Consider the following 26,681-nt stretch of genomic DNA (forward strand, 5'->3'; position numbering starts at 1 on the left):
ATAATTTTGAAAAACATGAATTTATTATATAGCCTATGATTTAGTGGATGGTGGTTATGTTACCTACTGGCCTGTGGGTTTGAGATGTCTCTGTTTCATTGCATCCAAGCAAAAACTACAGTTAGGCTAGTATATTTAACTCTTTTTAGTGAACTTCACTTCAGTAAACATTGATTCAACAAACTGTAGCTTTAACAAAGATTTTATTGCTTTTTTGTGTACTTTCAGAATATTGTTCAAGTTTTGTTTTCCTTTATTGTCGCAACATGAATATAGATTCCATGGGACTGTATGTCAGACCATGTTTACAGAGGCAAGTAGGCAGGCTTGTTACCTCAGGCAGGTTGTTTCATGTAACCTAAAATACACTAACTTAGGCAAGTATCATGCCTGCCTCCTGGCCTCGTGTAATTTTGCACATGGTTTATCTTTATAAATTAGCCCAAAACATTAGTTCAACCTTTTTTGTTTTTGTGCACAAATAGCTGTTACCGTTACTTGAATAAACATGTATTACTCTGCCAAAACAAAAACAAATTAGTTAGATTTGCCGATAAAGGGTAAAAGTCAATGTTATGTTAGTGAAACATACGATGTGGAATGACAATAAACAGACAACATTTTTATAGTGATGCAATAATATTGTAATCAATTGGGACTCTTTACTTGGCATCCTCACCTCATAAAATTATAACGGTAGGCCTACTTGAGCAAAATCAGCTTACAAATTTTAATGTAAAAAAAATTAACAGCTGATGTTTCAAATCCTGTTATTAATAATCCAGCTGATTATTTTTTGCCTAAGAGTGTATCACTCTTTTCATACTATATTATGGTTTCCAAGGTTCAGTTGACAGTACGATTTTACCCTGTCCATATGTTTATTTCACATTAAACTGGTTTCTGACTGTAGGGCGACATGAATTTGTTTACAACGTCACAACAAACAATACCCACGCTGCAGCAAACCTGTAGACTAAGCGGATTTCCATTTGCCTGATTAGATTTTCACTTAAATCTATTTAAATAACATTATAAAAAATGAGTACCCAAGTTTGCTGCTACAGAGAGTGTAATAAAGTGTAAAATATTAAGTTTAGTATAAAATAAATAAATTTGCCAAGATTTATCGAAATATATCCATAAACAAGCAAACTACAAACAATTTACTTATTCTCCATAGAATAACGTGGGATTTAAAGTAACAATTTTGGAACAAACGGTTTGAAAATAGGCATTTTTGCTGGAGCATGACAAAAAGGTTTATATAGGTAGGGGGAAATATTAGTCAAGTATCAAATGTAATCTTTTAATTAACAAACAAAATGTATACAGCACATTTCATCAGTCTAACTTACCGTACTACCAAACGGGATAGTATAAAAGACCTCACACTGTTTCCTTCATTCCTGTTTTTTCCTTGGTTGGTAAGACGTAATCAGTCGAGCCAAAACCGCCATGTTGGCACAGAAGAACGCTATTCCTTGCAGCCATATGTACATAAATGTGTTCCTTCCTTTAAACTCGAGCCAGTATGCAGGCAACAACCAGGCGAGTTGAGCTGCGAGCCACAGGAAGGCGAGAGTCGCACATTGTGTCTTCCCGATCTTCAAGTCCGGCAAACACAGCGGCAAGAGAGACAGGAACCAGATGAAGTACTGACATGTGAGTACAGAGTTGTATGCGACCATGACAACTGCTTGACACAACAAGCAGAACAGTAGGTCACGCGAGGAGCCGTACAACAGAGAAAAGTTGAACAGCAAAATCAGTTGTGGTGCTAAAGTCAACACCCGTTGATAAATATTCGTGGAAATGAAGTAGGACAAGTACTGTTGGTAAAAATAAACAGAGAAGTTGTGCCTGATGTCGCGTCTTCTTAAATGAAACAGAAGACTTTCGTCCAAGTAAGTGTAACCATAGAGCTTATAAAACATGAAGGTAAGCCAGCTCAACGCCAGGACACAACCAAAAACTAGTTTTAGTCTTCTTGAGTTGGGAATAAAAAGCTTTATTATTTTGGAAAAAGATGTTTTTGAGCATTTGTAATCCGACGGGATGGAAGAATACATCGCCAAACTGAACGCAATAGGATACAGGCGAGTGTGTATAGCAACCCCGTGAATAACTCCTGCTAAAAAGTAGTTTTCTTTCTTAAGAAACAGAATCGTTAAAATCACTAAGACAGCTGCTAAAGAGTCCCCATTGCCTCTAGTGGAGATGACGATTGCTAGAGGATTGTAAAGCCAAGCCAAAGCACACTTTTCACACATACTCTCACTCACGTTTGGATACTGTAAGGAAACTATTTTCTTTATTAGAATCGCAACAACTACATCCAGTATTGAAAAAAGGAATTTTCCCCAGGCAGGGTGAAAAAACACATTGGGAGTCAACATGTACGCTATCAGTGGAGTATATCTGTATGTGTACCTTTCGTATGGCGACTCACTTTTGAACACATGCCTAGCTGCGTCGGTAAAAACTTTGTAGTCAATGTCTGTGTACTGAACTTCAGACACTTTGTCTTGAATTTCAGCGTAGCAGATCAGCAGCAAACGAGCTGTTAGACCAATTCCTAAGTGGGCTAACATTTTTGGTTTAGACTAGAATTTACGTTTTCAACACTAATGTTCTTCACACCACTCAATATAGCACTACAGTTTTATTTTAAACTACAGTTTCACTAAGAGGTTCACACCCTAGTTCCCATCTTAGCAGCAGCTTTCATGACGCATCGCTTGAGTTGCTCAAATTCTTGTTGGCAGCAGTCCTTCTTCAGATTGTCTTGTTTTGCAGAGATGCATGCAGCGTAAGTAGCTCCTTCAGTCTTACACTCGGCAATCAACTTGGGAAACTTGAGCATTCGAGCACGAGCCTTCGTAACAGACTCCATTCTGAAAAAAGTTCTGAGGATGTAATACAGTTAGTTAATAACTTGAACAAGAATACCTACAACTGACTTTTGGTTACTAAAGTAGACATAGATGTACTAGCTTTATGGAACAGCTGCCACCAATCATTTATTTAAAAAGAACAAAGTTGAATGAGCCAGTCTAAAATTATAATTTTACCTTATTTTTTTACCGATAGATTGAGATAGTTGTTGAAGTGACCTAAAAGATGCCATGGTTTGCAATAGGTCAGTCATGTTGGTTTGACTTGGTTAAAAGTATGCATATTCAACCAAAATCATTAATTAATATCGTCATAGTCAACTATTGGTGGCTCGATCCTGACAACTACGTTCATTTTGACTCTAAAACTGGCGACAACTTTAACATGGGAATGGAATTTATACTTCTATCGATAGTCAAAGCTACAATCAATACATTACTTCAGACAAAAGGTTTAACAGTAACAAAAGTAGGCCTATATAATTTACTATGGCTTTTCATACAGTATCAAAGGCAAAGCAAAAATAATGCCACTCTCCAGGTAAATCTTAAAACAAGCAACAAGATTTGTATCATGGATTGAGTGATCAAATATTGTATTTACATATGTCTTTAATCAACATTTGTATGGAGTATGCTTTTTGATCTTGGGCCATCATCAGCACCTGGTCATACGCTAGGTTTAATTGCACCTTGGCTTTTTTGGTGTTTGAGAGGCTGTGTTAGTTAATTGATAGATTTATTTTCACACAAACATAAAAATACAACAAGGGACAATGAAAAGAATAACTGACGTAGCTGCCGCAGCATTAATGCAGCCAAGTTGCAAGTAAACCTAGCGTATGACGAGGAGCTGATGATGGCGCAAGGTCGAAACTCATTTAGAGAAATTTTGATTGAAGATGTAAGTAATTACAATAAATACTTTTTAGCTAAATAACTTATGCATTTTGGATGTTCTTGTAAAAAAAATTGACAACTTAATTCATCAACTACTTACAAGTCTACATTTTGTGCCAGCTTACCTATTTTACAGGACGAGGGTGCAATTGAACATCAGCACGTTTCAATGGTTTTTGGTCTGTATAGTAGAGATATGTGTCGTATAATGGTTTGCTGAGGACTGTGAGCAGACCGAGCCCTGCTGCTACAAACTGGAGGTGTCTCGTATATCTGTATATAAACGGCAAATCTTTCACTCGAGCACGTCTCACATCTATCTTCTTCCCCGGTAAGTTAGGATTCTCTTCCTTATGAAATTCAATTTCATCAACTCTCCCAAAAAACGACTTTTTCTCTTTCCAGGGACTACTAGGATTTTTGTTCATCCTTTGCTTGGTGCTGAAACAAAATTACAGAGAGATTAAAAGACGCAGTGCTTGACGGTTAGATACATTTTGAAAAGAAAAAGGCAATACGAGGGAGTTACTGAAGGATAGGTATTTAGATTTTAATGGTGAATGTTAAAATTGAGTTCTCCTAGCACATTGATACATGTATACAAAGAGAAAGAAAGAGAATGTATACAAAGAGTTTTTTGAGGTGAAACAAAAAATTGTAAAGAAGACTTTTAGGGAAATAGAGAAAAGGGGAGATTGTGCTGAACAGATTCCTTTGTTGGCAGCAATATTTACCATGTTCCATCCATAGGCTAGTTATTCCCAAGTGCACATTGGTGACAGATACCCTTACTAATTGATGGAATTAAAGGAATCCACCTATGCTGGAGCAATATTTTTTCAAATCTAACTTAAAGCAGGAGCCAAAACCAACAACAGGCCTATGCGTATTAACGCATATACTTGAAAGATTTTATAGCTTTAATACTACGGTACCTACTTTATTTTACTTTAACACTTTACTTTGAGATGGCGACCTCACAAATATGTATTTTAAGCCAAGTATGAATGGAGATGAGTGTAGGATGAGTGGCAGAGAGAGAGAGAGAGAGAGAGAGAGAGAGAGAATCTTTATTGTACAATCTTCAAGATTAACAATGGAGTCAGAATACATATAATAAAATGAAACCTAACATCTTAATTTACGTTTCAAAGTTCTGCCAGTCCATGAATTCACTCATTTTGTAAAATGGATGCAGGAGTAGCCATTCGGAGAGTCTTCTCTTGAACATATTAGGGGAGGTTCTCTTCAATTCTGTAGGCAGTGCGTTAAAAAGTTTAGCTCCAGTATAAGATGGCTTCAGTTGGAATCGCAGCGTGTGATGTACTGGTAAGTTGAAGTCCTGAGCATTTCTCGTATTGTGATCGTGGTTGTTGAAATTTCGTTGCAGGTTCTTGGAGACGGCAAAGCAGATCACTTCCAGCAGATAGATATTGATCACAGTTTGAAGCCTTAATTCTTTAAAGGATCTTCTGCAGCTTTCTTCATTTTTGAGATTAGCCAGCACTCGGACAGCACTCTTTTGAACCACAAGGACGCGCTTTAAGTTGTTAAATGATGCAGCACCCCAAAGAACAATTCCATACCGCAAGTGGCACTCGAACAGAGAGGTGTAAGCTATCTTGACGGCTTCATCAGAGCTGATGTGCTTCACTCTTCTGATGGCAAATTTTGCGCTATTTAACTTGTTGCATAATTCATCAACATGATCAGTCCATAACAAGGATTCATCAATTACTAGGACTAGGTGTTTTGTAGCGTCCACCCGATCGATATTAGGAAGCTGTGACACATCCGCTTTCAATCTGCCCAGAGTAAGCTGTTTTGTCTTTGCTTCATTGAAGACGAGGCCATTCTTATTACAATACTCCATAGCCATGTTAACAGCAATGAAGGACTGGATTTCTAGATCTTCCTTATTTTTATGGGCTGTGACGAGAACTGTGTCGCCTGCATACATAATTGCATTGCAGTAAGGACCAGTGTAAGAAGGCAAGTCTGATGTAAAAAGTATAAAAAGAATAGGGCCCAAAACAGAACCTTGTGGAACACCTCTATTAGTTGGAAGCCTATTTGATCGGACCGAAGAAATTGATCCATTCAAATTTTTCTTAATCTCCAACACCTGTTCTCTTTCTTTCAGGTAACTCCCAAACCACAAAATAGCTTTATCCTGAAAGCCAAGAGCACAAAGTTTCTTTAATATTAGGTCATGGCTGAGGCAGTCGAAAGCCTTTCTCAAGTCCAGAAAAACACTCACAACAGTCTCACCATCTTCAAGTTTGTCTACGATGTACTCAATAAGACACACAAGCGCTGTAGATGTTGACCTCTTTGGTGTGAAACCATGCTGTTCCCTAAGATTAATGTCATTCAGTTTAAGGTGCATTGCTGCCTTTTCAATAATTTTGGAAAAGGTTGAGATCAGTGAAATCGGCCTATAGTTTTCCACTTCATCCTTGCTGCCTGCTTTATGAAGGGGGATCACTTTCGATATTTTCATTTTGCTAGGGACATGGCCATTCTTAAAGCTCAAATTGAAAATATGGAGCAAAGGTGTTATAAGCTCGTCCTTGCAATACTTCACCATCAGCGAAGAAAACTCATCAAGACCCGATGATGTTTTGTTCTTCATATCCGAAATTATCTTGTGAAGCTCTTCCTTTGTAATGGGGTTTAGAATGAAAACAGGGGCCTCAATTTCCCATACCCTAGATTGCGTGTACTCAGTATCTTGAAGTCCATTCTTCTTTAGTGTTTCTTCAGCTATTGATGTGAAGTACTTGTTAAACTCATTGGAGATTACCATAGGATCGTCAACTCTTGTGTCCCCTAGGTTGAGTCTTTGAATGTAAGAAGTTTCTTGTTTTTGCTTCCGTTCACTATTAATGATCTTCCAAATGGCTTTTCCTTTGTTATTTGATTCTGAGATAAAAGTAGTACTTGCTTCTATTCTAAGTGCACGCAGCTTCAAATCATATGACTTTTTAAGATTATTAGCAATTTCCTTGTCTGCTCTACTACCACTTAGAACATATTTGTCATGAGCTTTCAGAAATCGTTCCCTCAATTTGGAAGCCTCCGCATCAAACGCATTCTTGACTGGCCCATTCGCCCTTCTTCGGGTTCTTTTCAAAGAACATGAACTATTCAGAGCCTGTGTAATCAAGGTGAGGAAATTGTTGTAACTTTCCTCAATATTGTCACATTCTAAGACTTCAGCCCATGACTCATTAGCGAGTAGTTTCTTTAGATCTCCTAGACTATTGGGATTCATATGCCTGCAAGTAGTTGAGATAAAGGTGTTTTCTCTCACTGCGAGATTTAATTCGCAGAACTGACCTGTGTGATCTGAAATACCAGTTTGTTCCACATGCACTCTCAATTTGTCCTTGCATCCAGAAGAAATACAGATCATATCAATGGAAGAAATTGTGTCATGCATAATGCTAGTTGGAGGGAGATTAATCCTTTCAATGTTGTAGGCTGCCAGTAGTTCTTTAAGTTGGGATCTTTCTGTAGAAGGTTGGAGGGAGTTAACATTAAAATCTCCAATGATTAAGATGACTATGTTCCTGGTATTTATCCAATGATCTAGGATGGTTGATAAAGTCTGTAGGGCTAAGAGGAAGGATTCCTTGTCATGTTTAGGTGGGCGGTATATACCCAGAACGTAAAGGCTTGATTTCCTATCTAAGTTTATTACAACAGCTGATACTTCACATATCATGGGTGTGCTTAAATGCTCAACATTCAATGAGGAGATTTCATTTTCTAGGTTGTCTTGCTTGTATATTGCCACTCCTCCTTTAATAGTATGGTCTCTACAAAAAGCAGACACCAGACTATAGTTCATCAATTTAGTGTTAGATATAGTGCTCGTACTTTGACCATGCTCAGTCACTATGACCAAATTAGGACTGGTTTTATTGAGCAAATGATTTAGCCGGTCGACTTTATTTGCTATTCGGTCAGTATTTTGATGAAATATAGTTAAGTTCTTGTTCCCATTGCTGTTGAATTTCCAAAACTCGTTCTGATATTGTTGGGACTCTTCAATTTCGTCTTCTTCCTGTGACGTTCTTCTAAAAAATTACGAGAATCATTCACTCCAATCCCAGTCAAAAGATCTGCATCCTCATGTCCCGCCGAGTGAGAGTTTCGTCTTGTGGCTGGCAGCACAGCTTTATTTTCTATAGTTATAGCTGTGTTATTGGCCTTAGGTTGATCCACTTCATGAGTTGGGGGTATATATGAAATCAGAAATTCTTCTATATTATTGTTAAAAAAGTCTTCAAAAGAATGTCCTTTTGGTAGAATTTTGGCAGTAATTGGATTAGGTCTTTTACGGTTGATTTTTCCTTTGGTCTTAGGTGTGCCTGGGGACCCTAGGCACGGGCTATTAGGCTATCGATCACAACTACGCACGGCGTTAACGTGACGGATCTCCTGAAGCTCTAGAGAAGTTAACCTTTTTTCCAGTTTTGAATGGTTGCTGGATAGCTTGTTAATTTCTTCCATCAATTTGTCAACTGTAGAAACATTTTCCTCTGTTCCCTGTGGGGGCGATTTTACAACGGATTCTTTTGATGGGGATTCTCTGGAGTTAATTGAGGCTTTGTTCAGCTTCTCTGTTAATTTAAGTAAGCCATGAATTTTTTCTTCCTGAGCCTCGATTAATTCAATATGTTGATTATCATATTCTTCGTAGAGTTTTTGCAAATTTTTCTTGTCCACATTCAGTTTTTCAAGGTGGTTGTTGCTATCTTCCAACAGTAGAAGTAACTCTTCTTGTCTTTTTCGTAGTCTATCGTTATTTTCCTGTAGGTCTTCAATTTTCATAGACAAATGCATTATCTCATTGTTTTGCTGGAAAATACGATCCTTCAAAAGTTTGATTTCTTCTAGTAACGCATTTCCGATTTCACCAGCCATTCTTAAAGCGTTTTCTTTTGGAAAAGCATCAACCGTCGTGTCTTTCAAGCTCAATTCTATTTCTAGTTCATCTAGTGTTTTCCCTAGCAAATTTGGCACTAGACAATTATCCTCGTCATTTGTAGATTTGTTCGGTGATTTTTGTTGTACCGGTTCGCATGCAGGACACATCCATTTTTCTTTCTTGCGATCTTGGATAGAAATATAATGATCCTTGGACATCCCCATACATTCCGTGTGAAACCAGGCTTGACAGTTTCCTTCACAAAATACAGCAAACTGTGTTTCTAGTGTTTCCAAACCACATAGTGGGCATGCAGATATTTCCGACATCTTCTCTCGAAAAAGTATTTGTTATAGTAGGCCTACTGTATAGTTACTAACAACGTGATCAAAAAGGCTGTGGCATTGAAAATTTTTTAGTGAGTGGTTGGTACTTGTGTCGCTGGTATGACGTAAGACAGTGTATTAATGTGATTGGTTGGTTGGATTTGTTGGCTGTTTGGTAGGGGTCTGCGGTACAGAAAATTTAAGGTCGGTACGGTTCGGTACGGTACAATATTTTGTACCTCGGTTCTCGGTACAAAATCGGTACGGTACGCGGCTACCCGTATTTTTGCGGTTTTCTTCTCAGAACTGTATCTAAACCATTATTTTTAACTTTAATACATAGACATTACTATGAAAATGGATAGTATCCTACATTCATGGTTTTCTAACATTAATTACTGTACCACATATTATTAAAACAAAACCTTTTATTACTACGAAGATTGTGTCAAGAAAAATCACAGTTGAGATAAAGGCTTTACCTATTTTACTCTGAGATACTTTGAAAATAGTGCATATAGTGCATAGTTTAAAAATAGGATAAGAGTTTTTATGAATAAACATCTTTGAAACATTTATTGACAAGATAATTTCACAAAACTGGTAAATTATTTCCAACCAACACAATGTCTAGTTGTTTTTTTTAAATTTTAAAAACACATAAAAACATTCAGTAGAAGACGGTGTAGTTTTGCCAGCTGTTCACAGCAGATGACAATGAAAAACTGGAGGTTATGATGAAGTAATGGCAAAGACCATTTTTTTTATCAGCTTCAAAACTAGTTAAGTTATAAGATGGATACAATTCTTGCTAAGTTTTTTTCTGAAACTAAAATTTGGATTATCATAGAGTAAGATTTGATGTTGGGCAATTAGACTTTATAACTGTGTAAAAGGTGTGTATCCCTGAATTTATAAATTGCTTTCTACACTTATTCACTGCCAAACATAATTCAGTAGAACCTTGATGAACCGAGAATTACACTAGCCTACATAACTTCATTACCCCAAGTAAAATACCAAGATAATTTTTATAATTGTATTTGAACCGTATAATCTTAGTTTGTTAAAAATGGATTGTATGTTCAACAATAATTGCAGTCCATTATTGTTAAGCAGTATGGTCCAAAATTATTGTTTTTGATTTTGAAACATCACAGTTCATCTGACAAAATTATAGTTGAAGCAGCTCAATGCCAAGTCACGCTTGTGCAATAGTTTGTTTACATGCTTTCTCCAGACCACGGGGGAGGGGGGTGTCTGATAAGCCGTCTATTGTTCACCCCCAAGAAGGTCCGACCCTCATTAGTGACGCTCGGCTGCACTCAGTGGGGAACCCAATACCACAAATCAATCTTTTAAATGAATACAAATATTTGGTAATAATTGTTTTATTAATATTCACCTTGAAATTTCAATAAATTTGGTGTAAAATTTGAAAAAAAAACTGCCATTTGGACCGATTATTAATACAATACCAAATACCAATAAAGTAGTACATTCATTGGTAATTAAATAATAGGTAAAAATTTACCGATTTTCGTCAAGTTTTACCCCCTGCTGTGCGCTATGTCACAAAAGCTGATAACGACATGGGTGATTAGTAACCATGGCAACTTGTTGAATGCGTGATGAAGGGAAACCCAAGAAATAGAAGAACAAAGAGAAAGAATGACGTTGTTATCTTTATACCCTTTTTACAATTTCCGTTATTGTTATCTTTATGTAAGATTTTATGATTTTGTTTTATAGGTTTATAAAATAATTCTTTTTAACTACGGGAATATCAATTTATAATTTATCAACGTGCTTCTCTTCTGAAACAGCAATACCGGATGCATAATAAAGGTCAATGGCCTAAAATATCACGATTGTGCAATATATTGTATTTTGATGTTGAAATTAAAATCACGACAAAAGTTTGTATATATCCATGGTCCCTATCTAATCATATAATATGTACACAATCAATGCTAAATAATCGTGGTTAGTTCTAACTTAATTTTTTATTATTCAAAGTTTTTACACAGTAAGACAATCCAAAGTCAAACCGGGCAATGAATACCCAGAAAACAACGTATCTTGTCCTGTGATTGGAATACCACTCGCCGGCCAGTCCTTTAGGTTTAGGGAAGTAGTGCAAGTCTAGCTTCAAGGTCTTACCCACCCCTTCCCCCTCCGGTCCTACTTGACTCACTACCCGCGCTCCTTTCAAGGTCATTGCCCAACCCCTCCCACCCTTCTATTGTGTTGCCTTTCTATTGTTTCTATTCCGACTTTTTTTTCGGGAAACATTAGTATCTAGTTCATAAGATTTAGATTGTATAAAGTACCTTCAACACAATAAAAAATACAGGAAACTAAAAAACATTTAAGCCTTAAACAGCCACATCTACCAATATAGGACAAGATACAGAACATGCAATGACATACAATTTGAGTACAATGACGGTAATTTGAGACCGAGTAGGCTTGCATAACGAAAAAAATATGCGAACAACAACAACTATGCTTGTGGTTTCGTAAATAGAAAGATAAAATATCCATAACAAATATTTTAATTTATAAAATAAGATTGTAGATTAGTTACAAGTTTAATATGTAGCCATAAACAGTTTTGTGGCAGTAGGCAATGGCCAGCGGCAAATTCAATATTCACGAAAATACTGATTAAGTTAGAGATAACATTTAACAGTCATCATAAAACTATTATTTTTATGATAAAACAGAATTGGGGAAAGTCGTAAAGAAATAAAAGTGATAAAACTCAACAGTTCTTGGAAGTACTTCAATACAACAATTATTGTCGTGATAAAATGTTAATGGATTTGGGACTGCTAATGGGTTTTTTATTACATCATCACGCTAGTAATAAATTATGAAGATCGTAAACAAACATCTGATAAGACTTTTATGTGCTCGGAACCAACTGCCGTTGACTACGATAGTAATCTGAAAGTAATTTATTATTATAATAGGCTGTACCGAACCGAATTTGTACCGTGTAAAATGCTGTACCGAACCGATGACGGTAATTAAGCTTGTACCGTACCGTACCGACTTTTTCTACCGTACCGACTTTTTCGGTGCACCGCAGACCCCTACTGTTTGGTTATGTTTACTTCTTCTTCTTGTTTAGTGAGGTTAGCCACGAGTGAGGGATAGGCCTGGAATTAGGACAACGTTTGTATACAATTGTAATTGTGTTAGTTACATTCTTTACATTTAGGTAACTCACAGCATCTCCATAATTATGATTATAACACAAATTTGCCGTAAAGTTATGTAAACTACCTCACTTTGGGCAACACACTCAATACGATGTTTACGCGCCAAATCCACCTGCAAAGCCAATTCGATCTCGTAGTTGACTATGGCCGACTTGTTAGTGACTAAGACCGATATATTCCTTAGACACAGCTTTTAATTAATAGCCCATACAGCCAATGGCAACTAATGGACCTACAGTTTATAGTGGAATCCGAGCTAGCTAATGCTCAAATTAACTAACAACAATGTGAACAAGTAGGGTACTAACCAAATCTGTCTTAATTCCTGAGCAGGATGTTGAAGCTGATCCCCACTTAACACAGCAATTCCTCAGATATTCTATGAACTGTGTACATTTCTCTTCTTGAAAATTGTTCTCTGAAATAAAGAAAACATTACCGTACTAAACCTCTTGATTTTTAGCCTGGCTACTCAACAAACATAAAACACAATTTTCAAAACGCTCATCACTCAATAGGGTACATAATTTGTCAAAAGCTGCGAAGCAACATCAGTAGGAATTTATTGTAAAAAAAATAAGTTAAATCGGTTACTAACTCTGCTGGAAGTCACTTTATTCTTTAACTCATTGACAACAGTGATGTTTTTAATTTCTCTCCCAATAATATTTTTTTTTTAGGTTAACTTAAGTTAGGCTATGTCCTTTTACGTCTTTTAACATACCTATTTATTTCTACATGATATGATATCTGTGTCCTCCCTTGAACCAATCTAAATAGAAGCAATAAAAAGGTTGTTAAAATGTTTATTGTGGACATTTTCCATCACACACATTTAAATTTTTTTGGACATTTTACGATGGTAAAAAACGATGGCCTCCATCATGTTAGCCTATAGGCTACAATGTTTTGGGATCTGGAATCTTATCCCGTCCTCAGGTGAAAAAAAAAACAAAAACTTGACTAACACATTACAACTAACAATACCTACACAAACGCCCAACCTAAGTTGGAATACACTATAGCAGGAGGGAGGGTAGCAGTCAAAAAATATGCACTGTATAGCAGTCAAGTAGGCCTAACGTAATGATTCAAAAAATCAAAATAAAAAAAAAAAAATTTAAACGCCTGGAGATAGGCTACTATGGATTAATACCTGCAGGCATAACTTATAGAATTTCATAAAAATTGGATGACAGGTGTAGTCTGTATCTCTGTACACATTCACACATACAGACACAAAAATAAGTACCTACACACACAGACATCACTTCAAAAACCACTTTTTTGGGCCCAGGAGGTCCAAAACGGGCCACTCGAAACTCAAACTCGAAAATCTTGATGAAAACAATACAGTATTTTCTCCATGTAATGGGGAGAAAGTAAAAGGTAAATTCACTAAATGGGTAAGCCTACAGTTTCTTAACTGGGCAATGCTTATACTGTATCGATTGAAATTATCGATTTGATTACTAAACCTTCATTCGTTTTTTTCATTATCAGCAGGTTTAGTTAAGTTTAGTTTAAAGGTTAGGTTATGACAGTTTAATTTTATAATTTATAGAGTAAAAAGGATAAATTATTAATCGATATTTTCAAATCGATAGTTTTAATTGATATTTAGCATAGCCCAGTTAACCCATTCGATGCTAGAATATTTTTAGAGTTATTTACTTATTTTGTTCGAAAAGTGCTAGGCTTGCGACGGGGACAAGGTCTAGTGTGCGAGAAAAAAATACCGGTATGTAAAAATAAAATTTTTATCTCAAAAGTGATAAGGAACGATAAATTGGCCCTCAATCGTATGAGGGGTGTTTATTCCGTATAGGTGCCTCCAAACGAATTTTTAATTTTGATATCTTACTTTATAGTTTTGTACCTCCTGAATCCAAATATACCATTATTTTTCACCGCTGATGAATATTTCTCAAGATATCGCTGTAAAAACATTCAAAATTACAATAAACATGGTAGGATGGATAACATTTACAAAGTGGAATGAACTGTGGGTAACTAAGCCTACAGCTGACTGTTTCAACCACACGACAAGCAACTGGAAGTAACAACTTTATTAACTCACTCTGATTCTATAATCGGCATTATGCCTAGTGACGTAATTTTACTTCACTACAACTAGAACTCAAAACAAAAATACTCATACTCATACGTGCTGTGTAGTGCTAGTCTGCTACGCCGTTACAAGTCCAGGTTAAGTGAAGAGAGTAACATGGTTGATGAGAAGAAGAACATCGTTGATTAAACATGATAACATCGTTGTAGAAACATTTCAAGTGATTCTGTAGTCAATAATGTTTTCTATAATAGTAATTTTGTCACATTATGGAGATATAGATGGACTGGTGGACTAATTACATAGCCTACTGTAGTTCTTATTTAGGTATGTCAGGGTGGTAGGTTGTGCTGTATGTGAATTGGTGACTGCATTAAGTCCTTTTTAAGGTAGGTTAGAAGTTTAGGTTATAATGTATCGGGTTGTTAGTTTATGTCGCCTGCAGACTGTTTTTGTAAAATTAAAATCCTGAGAAAAACACTTCAAATGTGTGTTCAAGTGTTTTTCTGGATTTTAATTTTACAAAAACAGTCTGCAGGCGACATAAACTAACAACCCGATACATCATAACCTAAACTTTAACTTACCTAATCTAACCTACTGTACCTTAAAAAGGACTTAATGCAGTCGCCAATTCACATAAAGCACGACCTACCACCCTGACATACCTTTTCTGACATCAAAAGGAGTTTGCTTACATTCTAGATAGGGATCCCAGACGTCCTCTTTTTCCCGGACACGTCCTCTTTTTGGGTACAAAAAAAAACGTCCGGGGGGATTTTTGGCAATACTTTCAAATGTCCGGGATTTTGACTTTGTGAGAGAATAAAAAAATATTTCTGCAAGTATTAATATTAGCAATCAGCTTTTATAATTAATCGTCATCATAACATTAAACTAAGTTAAAATACTACACTTTAATAATATCTTACTAAACTATTATACCAGGGGAATTTTAATAGTTTTTATTGCAAATTGTTCTACTAAATTGAATTCATTGTAGTCTTTACACTTATGGCGAACGAATGGACTAATTACAAACTCTAACCCAAACCTCGGGACCGTTCGAGTCTGACTATTTTTTGTACGTTATGAAAAGTAGGGAAGATCGGCAGACGACGGACGCTTTCAGCCATATACGGCAACGGCAGTGTCCGATGCTGGCGTTCGACGTTCGGCCGCATTCTTCTTATTTAATTTTTCAGCATTTAATATTACCATTAATTTTAACCTAGATGGTTGAAAACTTGAATTAAGTATTGGATAAAGAAAAGAAGTTGTATCAAAGTCCAAGCTTGAAGGGTAGTTGAATATTAATTTATCTGAGTTCAGCGATAGGAATTTGTTATTACAGTAATGTAACTCAATGATTATCATAGAAAATTTTTTAGATTTCAATATTAAATCATTCATATTCAGAGCACCTAATATCATATTTAAGAATAACACTACCCAATTGGTATGTTGCTAGCCACAAAAAAAACAACAAAATGGTAGTCTCTCAGACTTAGATGCGGAAGGGACGGATTTAATTCCCGGCACAACCACTGACAACCACAAAAAAGTTGCACAAAAACTTTATTCTCACATTGACCCCTTGTAAAATGCCACTGGCGTAGAAAAAAATTAGAGCACTGAGAACCAACTCTTCAGGCGGTAGCAGTGACGGGACGCCGACGGCATCGTTAGTTGGGTAGTGTACTTTGTGTAGGAAACTGTTGCTTGCTGGGCAGGTATAATGCAGTCGTGTTGGGTGCTAGTTCTTAAACACTTCTCAGATAAAATAAGTTCTCCGGTTCAAAATCATGGTCTGATTTAGGACAATTTCTGTTTAGCATGCACATTGGCACCAGGGTGTTTTTGTAAATCAAGCATGCTTGAATGTGTTGTAATGTTGCGGTATTCCTTTGATATTAAAACCACAAGCCTCAATAATAAAAAAAAACATGACATTATACAAGTACAAGTTTATTTTTTAACATTTCTTGACCTTTAAAAAATAAACTGGGAAGCTTGAACACATTAAACTAGGTCCTCAAAATAGCTTAAAAAGTACTAATTTTAGTACGTTATTCCCAACATTTTCCCGGGGGGACCCCCCGGACCCCCCTTCTTTGCTGGGGGGTATTCCATACCCCCCAGGCCCCCCCCCCAAAAATATATGTCTAGGACCACCCTTGGTGGGTAATTTTGTCCTCTTTTTTGATGGAGGGTCCCTGGGAACCCTAATTCTAGAGGTTTGGTTAGGTTAGGTTATTTTAGAATAGCACCATTTTATTATGTAATTTCTAAACAGCGAAATATAAATCAATAAATCATTAATAAGGATAAAATACTGGTAGCAATAATAGGTACATTTTATTAAATGTATTAACTTATTGGTCTTAGAAAGTGAAAAGTGTAACTTAATCAGGTGATTTTCATATTGCAGAATCAGAGTTAGCTAATTAAAGTTGTCACTTCCATTTGCTTGACTATGATTGAAAACAATCAGCTGTTGGCTTACTTAACCCTCCAAGTGTCCATAGTTTAGGCCTTAATGTCCACCTATTTTTGGCGCATTTGCAAGGTTTTATTAAAACGGATCTGAGATAAGCTTAAAACAATGTTAATTCTAATGTTCTATATACCATTTTGTTTGGAAAATCATGGGCTTCAATATTATATATAAAACATAAGGAACATTTTTTCAAAAAAAAAAATTTTTAGGTAAAAAAAATATAATTTCGAAAATTTTCAAAAAAAAAAAAAAGTTCGCGCTCAATGAAATTGTATAAATTATAGGCCTATAAATATTTGAAAATAGCCACTTTGTTCTAAATTTTATGAGGATTACAAATATATAATAATATAAGGAAGTATATTTGCAAATAAATAAGTTATGGGCAAAAAACTGATTTCAGTACATAGCGTTTAGCTAAGAATGCATAGCCTAACCATAGCTAGGAATCTGACTGATAATTTACATCGATATCACTACCTACTTCTTCAGGATCATCAACCAGCACTTCAAAACCACTTAAATCTTCTTATAATGCACCACGTATATCACTACTTTTGATTTTTAACACTAAAACAATGATAAACGTAATAAAACACATCAGTCATCGGTCCGGGGGAACCTAGCTGTTTACAAATACACGCACGTCAGCTGTCTGCTACAATATTTTCGGAACTAAAATGAATAGCGCTTAGAGACAGACCTCTGGAGAAAGCTTAGAATATTACGGAAAGAACGATACCTAACTCGATCCAGTTCAATCCGATTCAGTCAGTCATAGAGCCTTCGCCGTAAACGATGTCTGCGTGTCGAAAAATCGACAAGTAACACTACACAATGTGTGCTGCTTGTCGAATTTTCGTCAAGTAACACTGGGAGGGTTAACCCATAGTTCAATCCACTTGTAAATGTCATCCATCCTACCTTGTTTATTGTAATGTTGTATATTATTACGGCGATATCTTGAAAAATATTCATCAGCTCTGAAAAATAATGGTATATTTGGATTCAGGAGGTAAAAAACTATAAAGTAAGATATCAAAATTGAAAATTCGTTTGGAGGCACCTCTACGGAATAATTATCGTATGAGGAATCAAAAGAAACCATCACTGTTTCGAAACAACAACCAAGTCAACCGATATGCCCATTTAAACTTACACGATCAAAAGTCATGCCGGGACAATATACTTATCGTCACTTACCGTTTTTCGGATGAAAAACTAACGATAACTTATATATCGTTCCCATAGGACTTTTCTGGATAAAGATGCACAACAATAGGTCTTATCGTTGCATAGCACTGAAAGGGTTAAAAAAATGTACCCCACTAAATAGGCCCTACCTTGTGTGTCATCGTCATAAACTAAAAACCTAGCCTAAATGGTGCAGTGATATTAACGAAGCCCAGTTAATAAACAGTACAGAAACAGCCAAGGTGAGTGGCTCTCTAGTAGAAATGGCCTTACTTAGTGTAAATTATAGCATAAAAAATAATATTAGGCCAATTTAAGTTATATTGAGAATGAACGTTTCATCCAATGATATAGGTAGAGGTTCTCTGTGGAACTTTACCTAAGTTACCTGAACAGGCGCTTCTATAGCCTATCAGTTTTAACTTCAGCAATTATTCTCTGGATAGCATTTTCATGTAAAAGCTTTCATGAAAGAGACGATTGTTGGAACGGAAGTCTTATTACCTAATAATCGGAATTTATAACCTAATAATTGGAAGTCTTAATCTAATAAAAAGCTTGTCTGGGATATGTAAAATCTTATTGCAAATATTCACAGGAAAACGAACCTTTTAAACACTTCTGAATCGCACACGCATGAATTTTACAAGGATCTTTCTTGTTCATGAATTAATTTGCTTTCAACACCAATAAATGTCACGGGCTTAGGTTAGGTAGGTGTTCACGTTCACTCGAATAGCACTAACAAACAAGTCGTACTACTAAAAAACGCAAGTCTATTAAAGAACAAAAGTTGTTTTAAATAATGACGTCACATTTTACAGTATAAATAAAAACTATTACTAAGCTAACATTTCATATCGCCGTAAGTTAGAGAAGTCTGGTTTTTCCACTCCACACACAAAACAACACAAGTTAAAGTTGATGACTTTTATGACGACATGACATTGACGGATAGCCTAGGGTTCAAGGTTCACTACGATACTCGGACAGAATACGATTAAATCGATCTATCAAGAGTCTGCGATTACACTATCGATATTGAATTGTGTACACTATCGATATCGGATAATCTGATTCGAGTTTGTTGTTGGATCTGAGTCTGTGAGTATTGAGTTTTCAATTTCAATCGGACTCAAATCGTCAACTCTAACTCTACTCTACTCAACCCACCTCTACCTACGTAAAGCCGGGTTTTCCTAGGCGCGTAGTCGGCCAGCGGAGAGAGGAACGCGGAGAGCGGACTCAGCTTGTCTTAGGTAATTTAATGTTACTGTTTTGGAGAGCACTTTTTCACCTCAAATTAGTTGACGAATATCGAAACTGGAAAATCGATACTTTTACCGTTTGATTGTTTTAGAGTAATTGAATCGGAATCGGAGTAAATTTTATTGGTTTGACTGAGACCACTGAGACTGACTAAGAAGTTTTACAAACTCATGGCTTTAATTTTAACTTTCAATAGGCTATTAAATTTTAAAATATAAGTTAAACCAAAGATTACATAGCATATGTAATCTTTGGTTAAACCTTTTAAGTGGTGGGCCTCTTATAAAACAGACCCCTTGAGCTGAATAAATTGATACTAAATAAGTTACTGTTACATTCAATTCAAAATTCAATACTCTTGAGTAGATACTATAATCATATCGACCTCCAGACAAAAAATGAGATTAATGAAGGAATCAGGATTAAAATTTCTAAGAACTGTGAGCAAGGTCATAATTTTGTAATTTTTCATTCATCATTAAGCTTTAAAATTAGTCTTAAGAGTTAGAAAAGAGTAAATTACACACCCTCTCAGGAAGGAGAGGAATTTTGGCATTTTTTACAAGAGCTGGGTTGATACTAACAATAATAATACAAATTAGGTAATAGAAATGGCCTCCATCTGATGATATTCAGTTTTTTATTAAAACAAATTCTGGTCAATGAACATAACCTTAGCAATAAGCTTTTGAACTGTTGACATTGAATTTTATTCCCATTACTATCGACTGATAAATAGAAACTGAAGAAGAATTTGTTCGTAAGGTATTAACAAATTTATGTATTCTCTTAAAATTGACATTACGTCTCTAGGCGCTACAAATTGTTCTCTCCTAATGATCTACCATTAAAGCAAACTGTCAAGTCAAAGGAGAACGGGAAAGGATGGAGTGGGAGTGAGTGGACTATCGATATAACGATGCACTAAATTCAATTCTAAAAACAATCGAGCTGTAAAAGTATCGATTTTCCAGTTTCGATATTCGTCAACTAATTTGAGGTGAAAAAGTGCTCACCTACTGTTTTCCTAGCAGCGGAGCGGAATGCCATGTTAATTTCAATTCCGCTCTCCGTTGTCCGCTCTCCGCTGGCCGACTCCGCGTCTAGGAAAACCCAGCTTAAGCGTAACAGCAACAGCATTGACTTTATATCTCTACACGATATAAAGCCAATGGTAACAGTTTCTTTCTGCTGACTTCTGACAAAGCCTTAAAAGCAGGTAGTGTAAAGTATACCATTTCGTTGCAAGAAATACGAATTTATATTTAAAAGTTGCAACTACAAAATAGGCCTAATATTGAATTTTAATAAATTAACTAATAACTATTAGTTGCAGTTTTGACGAATTGGATCAGTTGCTGAAGAGGTCTAAATCCGAAGGTCTAATTAGATATTCAGCACACATCCACACGTGTCTGTGTGTGTGTACAGACCGATGAAGTCCAATTTAATGTTATTTTGTTTGTAGATCCTTGTCATCTCTAGGCATTTTTTATTAGAAAAATTTGAATTTCGATAATTTTCCATAGAATACGGGAAAAATAAAATTTTCTCAAAAACGGTCCGAACGATTTTAAGTTGATAGCGATTTAGTATTTTACCTAGTGTTTTAAATTTTGAACGAAACGGTACAACTCCCATACCTGTAAAAGTTACAATTACTTTCCCATTAAATATAACACAAAAACTGATTTTTTGAAAACAGCAGGTTCTTATTAAATTTTGTCTGTTATGGTCCACAAAATATGAAAATAAGTGTATAATACAAAATGTTCAATAAGATGTAGGCCCTATAATAATTCTAAACAAAATAATACAACCCCCATTGTTGGTTTGAATTTTAATTTGTAATTGCTGTAACAGTTCAATTTAAAAGCCTTTAGCACCATCTGTTCAATTCATATAAAGTGGAACCTCGATAACAAGTCACCCTTGATAACAAGGGTTATTTTCAAATCCCCTTGAAATTATTTTACCCCTAATCATATGTTATTGCAAACCTCGATAACAAGTCTTATTTTATAATACTCCCTACAAGAGTTGTTATCAAGGTTCTACTGTAAATTATAGCCTATACCATGGATAAAACATACTCCCTTAGACTTGTTTTGCTCAGTTTAGTCTATGCCTATACACATATATAATTCAAAGTCAAAATTAAGAGTAAAAATAATCCAATTATGATGAAATTTGTTACAAACGTGTAAAACAATGTTTGTTGTAGCGTTCCGTTCATGAACCAGCATGACCAGACTATGAGCAGAGGTAAAAATGGGGTTTCCTCATGTTTGACCCTATAAAAACTTCAAAAATTTTTGTAAATAATTTATTACATGTAAAAAAAATAATTTATCAACCTATTTTGCAGATAGCTAAATGATTACCAGTAAGTTGAAATACCCCCGCCGCAGCAAACCTGCCGTCTAAGCGAATTTCCATTTGGCTGAATTGATTTTCATTTGATCTATTCAAATAACATTAGGTTTAACGAGTACCAAGGTTTGCTGCTACAAGGAAACTAATAAAGTGTGTGTTTTAAGTAAAATGATTATTGCTTAGTATAAAATGAATATATTTGCCAAGTTTGATCAAAAGATATCCATAAACAAGCAAACTACAACATTTTACAATATTCTCCATAAGAATAACATGGGAATTTTAAATTTAAATTTTTTTTAGTTTTCTCCGTAACCAATAACCGTACAAAAACACTTTGATATACTGAATTGTTTGTTTTTTTAAGCTCTTTAAGAAGGTTTAGAAAAAAATTGGAAAATTTTGTGTTTTGAGGGTCAAAAGTGAGAAAAACCAATTTTTACCCCATAAAATCCTGTTCCCATGGTCCGATCATGATAGATCGCGAACTCATTCAAGTTTATCCCGCCTTACACCTTCAAACCAAATTTCATCAAAATCGGATAAAAATTACTCAAGTTATTGTGTTCACGGACACATATATATATAAATCTATATATATATATACATATACATATATAAAAATTTGAACGAATGGTGCTTTTGGCCTCTGGGGACATCAAAATGAAAAAGTAAATCGGTCCCGGGCCCAAGTCTTACCATGAGACCTACGGTAATAGCTACTTCCCTATAGGGAAATTCGCTAAAAACCCATGAAAATAACTTGTTATTTTGAAGTAGAATATTAGGTAAACTTGTTGGTTGTATTTTGGCTTGTTTATGGATATTTGACTTAAATTTTAATTTTTTGTACAATTCAATACCAATCTAAGTACATTTTACCAGGAACACACTTTACCTTCCCTGTATCTTATAACACTAAATCAGCAAACATACATATTTTAAAACAAGAGAACAAATCTTACATTGACATGGGTGATGAGTATACTACACTTTTCAGTACTGCACCTACCGAGCTTACATGGCAATTAAATATTTTTTAAAGATTTTATTGAAGGAAAGACTTATTTCAAATAGTTATATTCCCACTTGGTGTGAACAATTTAGAATATATATAAAAAATAAACAAAATATATAATTAAGATGTTTTTGTAAATAATTTAAATTATATAGTTAACACAAAACGATGAGAGAGTATTTTAGTATTTGTTTTGATAGAAGAAGTAAAATATCAATAGGGTTATCCCAATCGAGAGGGCTCTCAATTAATTATTTAGTTTTTGTTATTATATAAAATTGTTTTTCTATTATTTGTGTTCACTTATTTACATTAAGTTTCTCTATAACCTCTACAGAGAGGACAAGAACACAAGAATGCAATACAAGAATACTTTATTTTACAATTTTTAAGATTGAAAAAGGCATCAATACAATATGTTATCGATTAAAAATCTTTGTTGATTGGAGTCCTTGCAGTAGAAATATGATTTAACTTGTAACGTAGTCACTCTAGTTGCTGCCAAGAAAAATATTCATCAATGCTGTAGAAAGGTCAAAATGCTGTATACTGGCTGTTTCAGTAGAATTTAACAGCCAGGATGTTCCTTCTTCAGTCTTCTAGAACAGAGAAACTTTACATGTTATTTAAATAAGGAGGCTCGTGTAGGATGAATGAGCAATTCTTGGCTAAACTGCAATGTTAAAACTTTAACAAGTCTATTTGGGTTGAATGGAGCATGTTCTCGAGAAATAAACATTTGCAGACAAACTAATGCTAAAATTCATTGAACATCCACAACATTTTATTCACTGGTATTTAAGTACGAGTTAGATAGTAGTTTTATAAATTAACATAATTTAATTATAATGTCCCTTTTGACCAGATTTATTTCTATCTCAAATCATGGTTTTCTCAGTAATTAACAGTTTGAACTTCATTTTTTATGAACAACGACAGCTTATGGTTTAAAAAAGTATAACTCATACCTATTTTAAAATCAAGACAAATGTAGGTTTATTTTAGCAATAGCAATGGTTTATCTGTATTAGGCCTAAGGCCCCGTTTATGCACCAAGAGCGGTAGCGACAGCGGGAGCGATTTCTAACACCATTGAGTTAAATGGGGCTGTTTTTGCACCAAGAGCGATAGCGATAGCGGTTGACCCCCCGCTGCGGTTTCTAATTCGCCCGCTGTGTAGTTAGAAATCACAGCGGTTGCTTGGAATAGAGCGGTTTTCAACTACATTGAGTCAAATGAGACTGTTTATGCACGGCGGGAGCGGGAGCGGTTGCAGCCAGGGTTGCCAACTTGACCCACGCGCACGTGCACTTAGGACAAATAGTTGAGTTAATTATTTGGCAGAGTTTGAGTTGGCAAGACTGTGTCCCCCTTCCATTCTCCTTTAACCACCCGCTACCTCTATCGCTCTTGGTGCATAAACGGGGCCTAAGCCTACTTTTAATTTTAAATAATGCCGCAGATGCTTTTTTTATGATCACATTACCTTAATCAAATATATATTTGCATGAAATTGAAGCTTATATGCCTATTCTACCAATTTTGCTGTCCCGTTAAGTTATATTTTATCTTCCAACTAAATTGACTCTTTTTTTCCCCCACATTAAAATACTATAATGCAGTGGGCGGTTCCAAGGGGTGGAGAGCTATAGGAGCAAGAGCCCTCCCCATTAGAATCTGACTCTGGAAATATAAGTTTAAATATAATTTTTGTCATAAATAGGTGACAGAGGTTTCGGAACACAGTTCTAGATGTAAAAACAGTTTTAAAAATAGCAGATTCTCCTAAGGAGAACCCATGAACCCCCCTACTAATGTTAATCACCCCTGTTAGCCCTTCACAACGTTCTAATCTAGAACCACCACTAATATGACATCCCTACATGGGATCAGAGGCTGTGTAGAAAATGTTACTACTATAAATAAACAATCTAAACAAATAAATGTCTTACCTGTTCACCGCTGGATTTATTTATTAGACAATAGAGAGATCTGTGACCACACTCCAAGGCATTTTACAAATGTTGGTTAGATGTACGCAAACTTGAAATCTGACTAGGCCTAGAGTCGGTTGATTAGGGCATGAACCTGCAAACACATTAAAAAGCTTATAGTCAATCAATTTTAAAACATCAATCTACAATTCCAAATAGGATAGCTAAGATATTATCGATGGAATAACTTATTACTTATTACATAATGGAATAAATTATTACATTATATAGCCTACTAAACTATTGAATGAACTTAAAATACTTATGGTAAGTTTAATCAATAGCCTAACTTATTAAGTTATGTAGGCCTATATTGAATTTCAATATTGATTTTATTGGTACAAGTCAGGAGCCCCGCGCAACAACAGCCAGGCGCCGTCTCAAAAGGATTGTTTGTCTACACGGATTTCTCCGAACATGCCAGTGACAGACAATAGACCCATGTCAACGGACTACCTCAATAGGGACCCAGAACATTCTACAGTTTCTACGGCGTAAAAACCTTTGTCTAGGCTACTAGGGGTCTCCAGAATGTTCCACGGCAAACTTATATAAGGAACCGTCTTCCGGCACAAGGCAGTTGAGTTGAGTTGAGTCTTCCGAGAATCGGCGCAGCAACCACCCGTCGGTGTGAGTGACCAGTGCTAGTGTTAGTGACAGTGAGAGTAACAGTGTAGTGACACTAGTGACAGTGTTGTGACAGAAGTAGTGATAAATCCTGTAGAGTTACAGCTAACTTGTATATAGTAGGTATATATAACTTAGTCAATATTATCGCCCACCAATCTATAACAGTGTGTTGTAGCTTTAAAATTACCGGTAGGCCTAAGTGAACTTACGTTAAGTATCTAACAAAACTTACAAAAAAGGATACGATTACAAATTGAGGTCCAAGTGTAAATTAATTTGTTTAAAAAACAATTATTAGATATAGCCTAGGCCTACTTATCAACTCTTGTGTGTATAAAATATACATATGTTACATTACATTACATTGTTTGTAATTATATTAAACTACCGGTAACTTGAACTAAGCCAAAGCGAAATCTTAGGGCACTTTGGTATTATCCGGAGGCCAATAATTTTAGAGGGATTTTATACTGGAGTCCAAAAATAACTACATACAATGTAATAGGAAAAACCCTACTTTAATTGACTGACTGTCCAAATTTGACATCATTACAATTAGCGGCCTTTGAGTTCTGTCTCCCAGAAGGCAGCGATGTCGGCGAGGATTGAGTTGAATGTGTCGCTGCCACTACTCCGCCAAGTAGGTATGCAGCACGCTGCAGCGGTCATGTTAGGTTGGATTATCATAAATATGTTTATAAAACTTTCCTCGTTCCGTTATGATTTGAACTATACCAAATGAGTCATACTTTCGCCCACCAAATACCCCAGATACAGGTGATGCATGCGCTCCGGTCAATGACCTGGCCTTGGGCTAAGTACTTGAGGGGATATGGCGTGCAAAAGTAATTTATGACTCATCTGGTATTGACATTGTAAGATTCATAAAGAAACGAGGAAAGCCCTGCAAACAATCATAATTGTGAAAACCCAACCTAACATAACTGCGCTGCATAAGGGTGGCCTCCAGATAATACCAAAGTACCCAAGTTAACCGCCACTGTTAAAACTTCTACTGATAGGCCTAAGTTACGATAGAAATATCAAACTAAATTTTCATCTGATATTAAGTTATACTTACTCAAGTTAGGCCTAGGCTATAAATTACAGTTCTCTACGGTCTACGGACTTGTAGGCTACCTATCGATTCAACTGCTCTGACAACTGCAAAAAATTGCAACAAACCAGCATCTTAGGAAGCGACTTATTTATTTATTTATTTATCATACGGTAAACACCATTTTTACAATCGATAATACATGAAGGCAAGTTACAATAAAATATTAATAAATATATATAAGTCAGATTCAGATTCATCTTGCTGAAAAAAAAATATT

General features: G+C 35.6%; 1 protein-coding gene across 3 annotated transcripts; it reads right to left on the reverse strand.

The window, feature by feature from the left end:
* Positions 1 to 1,295: 1,295 nt before the first annotated feature.
* Positions 1,296 to 19,010, reverse strand: LOC129001540 (GPI mannosyltransferase 1-like). 3 transcript variants are annotated; one of them, XM_054428867.1, is made up of 5 exons: positions 18,666 to 18,980; positions 14,454 to 14,608; positions 12,601 to 12,710; positions 3,923 to 4,238; positions 1,296 to 2,897 (listed from the first exon to the last, which is right to left on the reverse strand). In XM_054428867.1, exon 5 carries the CDS (start codon positions 2,592 to 2,594, stop codon positions 1,404 to 1,406), a length of 1,191 nt encoding a protein of 396 aa, XP_054284842.1. In that variant the 5' UTR covers positions 2,595 to 2,897; positions 3,923 to 4,238; positions 12,601 to 12,710; positions 14,454 to 14,608; positions 18,666 to 18,980; the 3' UTR covers positions 1,296 to 1,403. The 3 variants fall into 3 exon arrangements, with proteins under 3 accessions (XP_054284842.1, XP_054284843.1, XP_054284841.1); XM_054428868.1 differs by lacking the exon at positions 14,454 to 14,608 and having other exon boundaries at positions 18,910 to 19,010; XM_054428866.1 differs by lacking the exon at positions 14,454 to 14,608.
* Between the last annotated feature and the right edge of the window lie 7,671 nt (positions 19,011 to 26,681).

This window comes from Macrosteles quadrilineatus, unplaced genomic scaffold (assembly GCF_028750875.1).
Source record: "Macrosteles quadrilineatus isolate MER2022 unplaced genomic scaffold, UCM_ALF_1.0 Scaffold_8__2_contigs__length_117827958, whole genome shotgun sequence".
NCBI classification, from domain to species: domain Eukaryota; kingdom Metazoa; phylum Arthropoda; class Insecta; order Hemiptera; family Cicadellidae; genus Macrosteles; species Macrosteles quadrilineatus.

Excerpts from the sequence above, each read along its gene's own strand:
- LOC129001540 (XM_054428868.1), bottom strand. The coding sequence starts at position 2,594 with ATGTTAGCCCACTTAGGAATTGGTCTAACAGCTCGTTTGCTGCTGATC.